This window comes from Microtus ochrogaster, chromosome 21, assembly GCF_000317375.1.
Source record: "Microtus ochrogaster isolate Prairie Vole_2 chromosome 21, MicOch1.0, whole genome shotgun sequence".
Lineage (NCBI taxonomy): Eukaryota > Metazoa > Chordata > Mammalia > Rodentia > Cricetidae > Microtus > Microtus ochrogaster.
The window spans coordinates 588,416-589,109 of record NC_022022.1 but is presented as its reverse complement, the minus strand read 5'-3'; the positions used below and the strand labels follow the sequence as shown (position 1 = coordinate 589,109).

Genomic DNA, 694 nt, shown 5'->3' with positions numbered 1-694 from the left:
TCACTGCTGTGGTCCGGCATCCCTGTCACCCCCAGCCAACCCTTGCCTCCCGCCCCAAGTGCTACCTTTTTCTGGCCCTTGTTCTTGGTACATGGGTCTGTCTTGAGCCTCACTGTAGAAAAGTGTATCTTAGAGAAGAGTTGGTGGGGAAAGTCTGGGATGGCCACAGAGGGACTCCAGTTTTACCATCTCTCTCTGCCCACAGCTGTCTTCCCTATGACGTCACCCCTGAGCAGGCTTTGAGCCACTCTGAAGTCCAGAGGCGATTAGACATCTCCCTACGCAATCTCCTCGCCATGACTGATAAATTCTTCGTCGCCATCAGTTCATCTGTGGATCACATTCCGTATGTGTAACCACTCCCCCGGGGAAGGCCAGTCTGGAAGGGAGAACAGAGCAAGTGACATCTGAAGAAAAGGGGCAGGAAAAGAGGAGGCGGGGGTGTCTGCAGGGCTTCAGATGTGTTGAAGCCTAGTCAGGGGGCCAAACTGCGAGGCTACAGCTGGGTCACTGGTCAAAGAGAAACCCAGTGTGTTGTCAGGGAGAACAAGTAAAGAAATGATGGGACTCTTTGGCCCACAAAGTCACAAAAGGGTAATATTCCAAACTGCTAAAGTATCTCATGATTATAATCCTTCCTCCCATTCTTTCCTTCCTCTCTTTCTTTTTCTCTCTCTTTCTTTCTTCCTCTCTT

General features: G+C 50.6%; 1 protein-coding gene across 1 annotated transcript in view; it reads left to right on the top strand.

The window, feature by feature from the left end:
* The window catches only part of Iqgap3 (IQ motif containing GTPase activating protein 3), a 46,709-nt gene that overhangs the window by 34,976 nt on the left and 11,039 nt on the right, over positions 1 to 694 (top strand). The window contains exon 27 of the mRNA XM_005356891.3: positions 206 to 346. Coding sequence (XP_005356948.1) covers positions 206 to 346 — 141 coding nt within the window. The remainder of the gene's footprint in view (positions 1 to 205; positions 347 to 694) is intronic.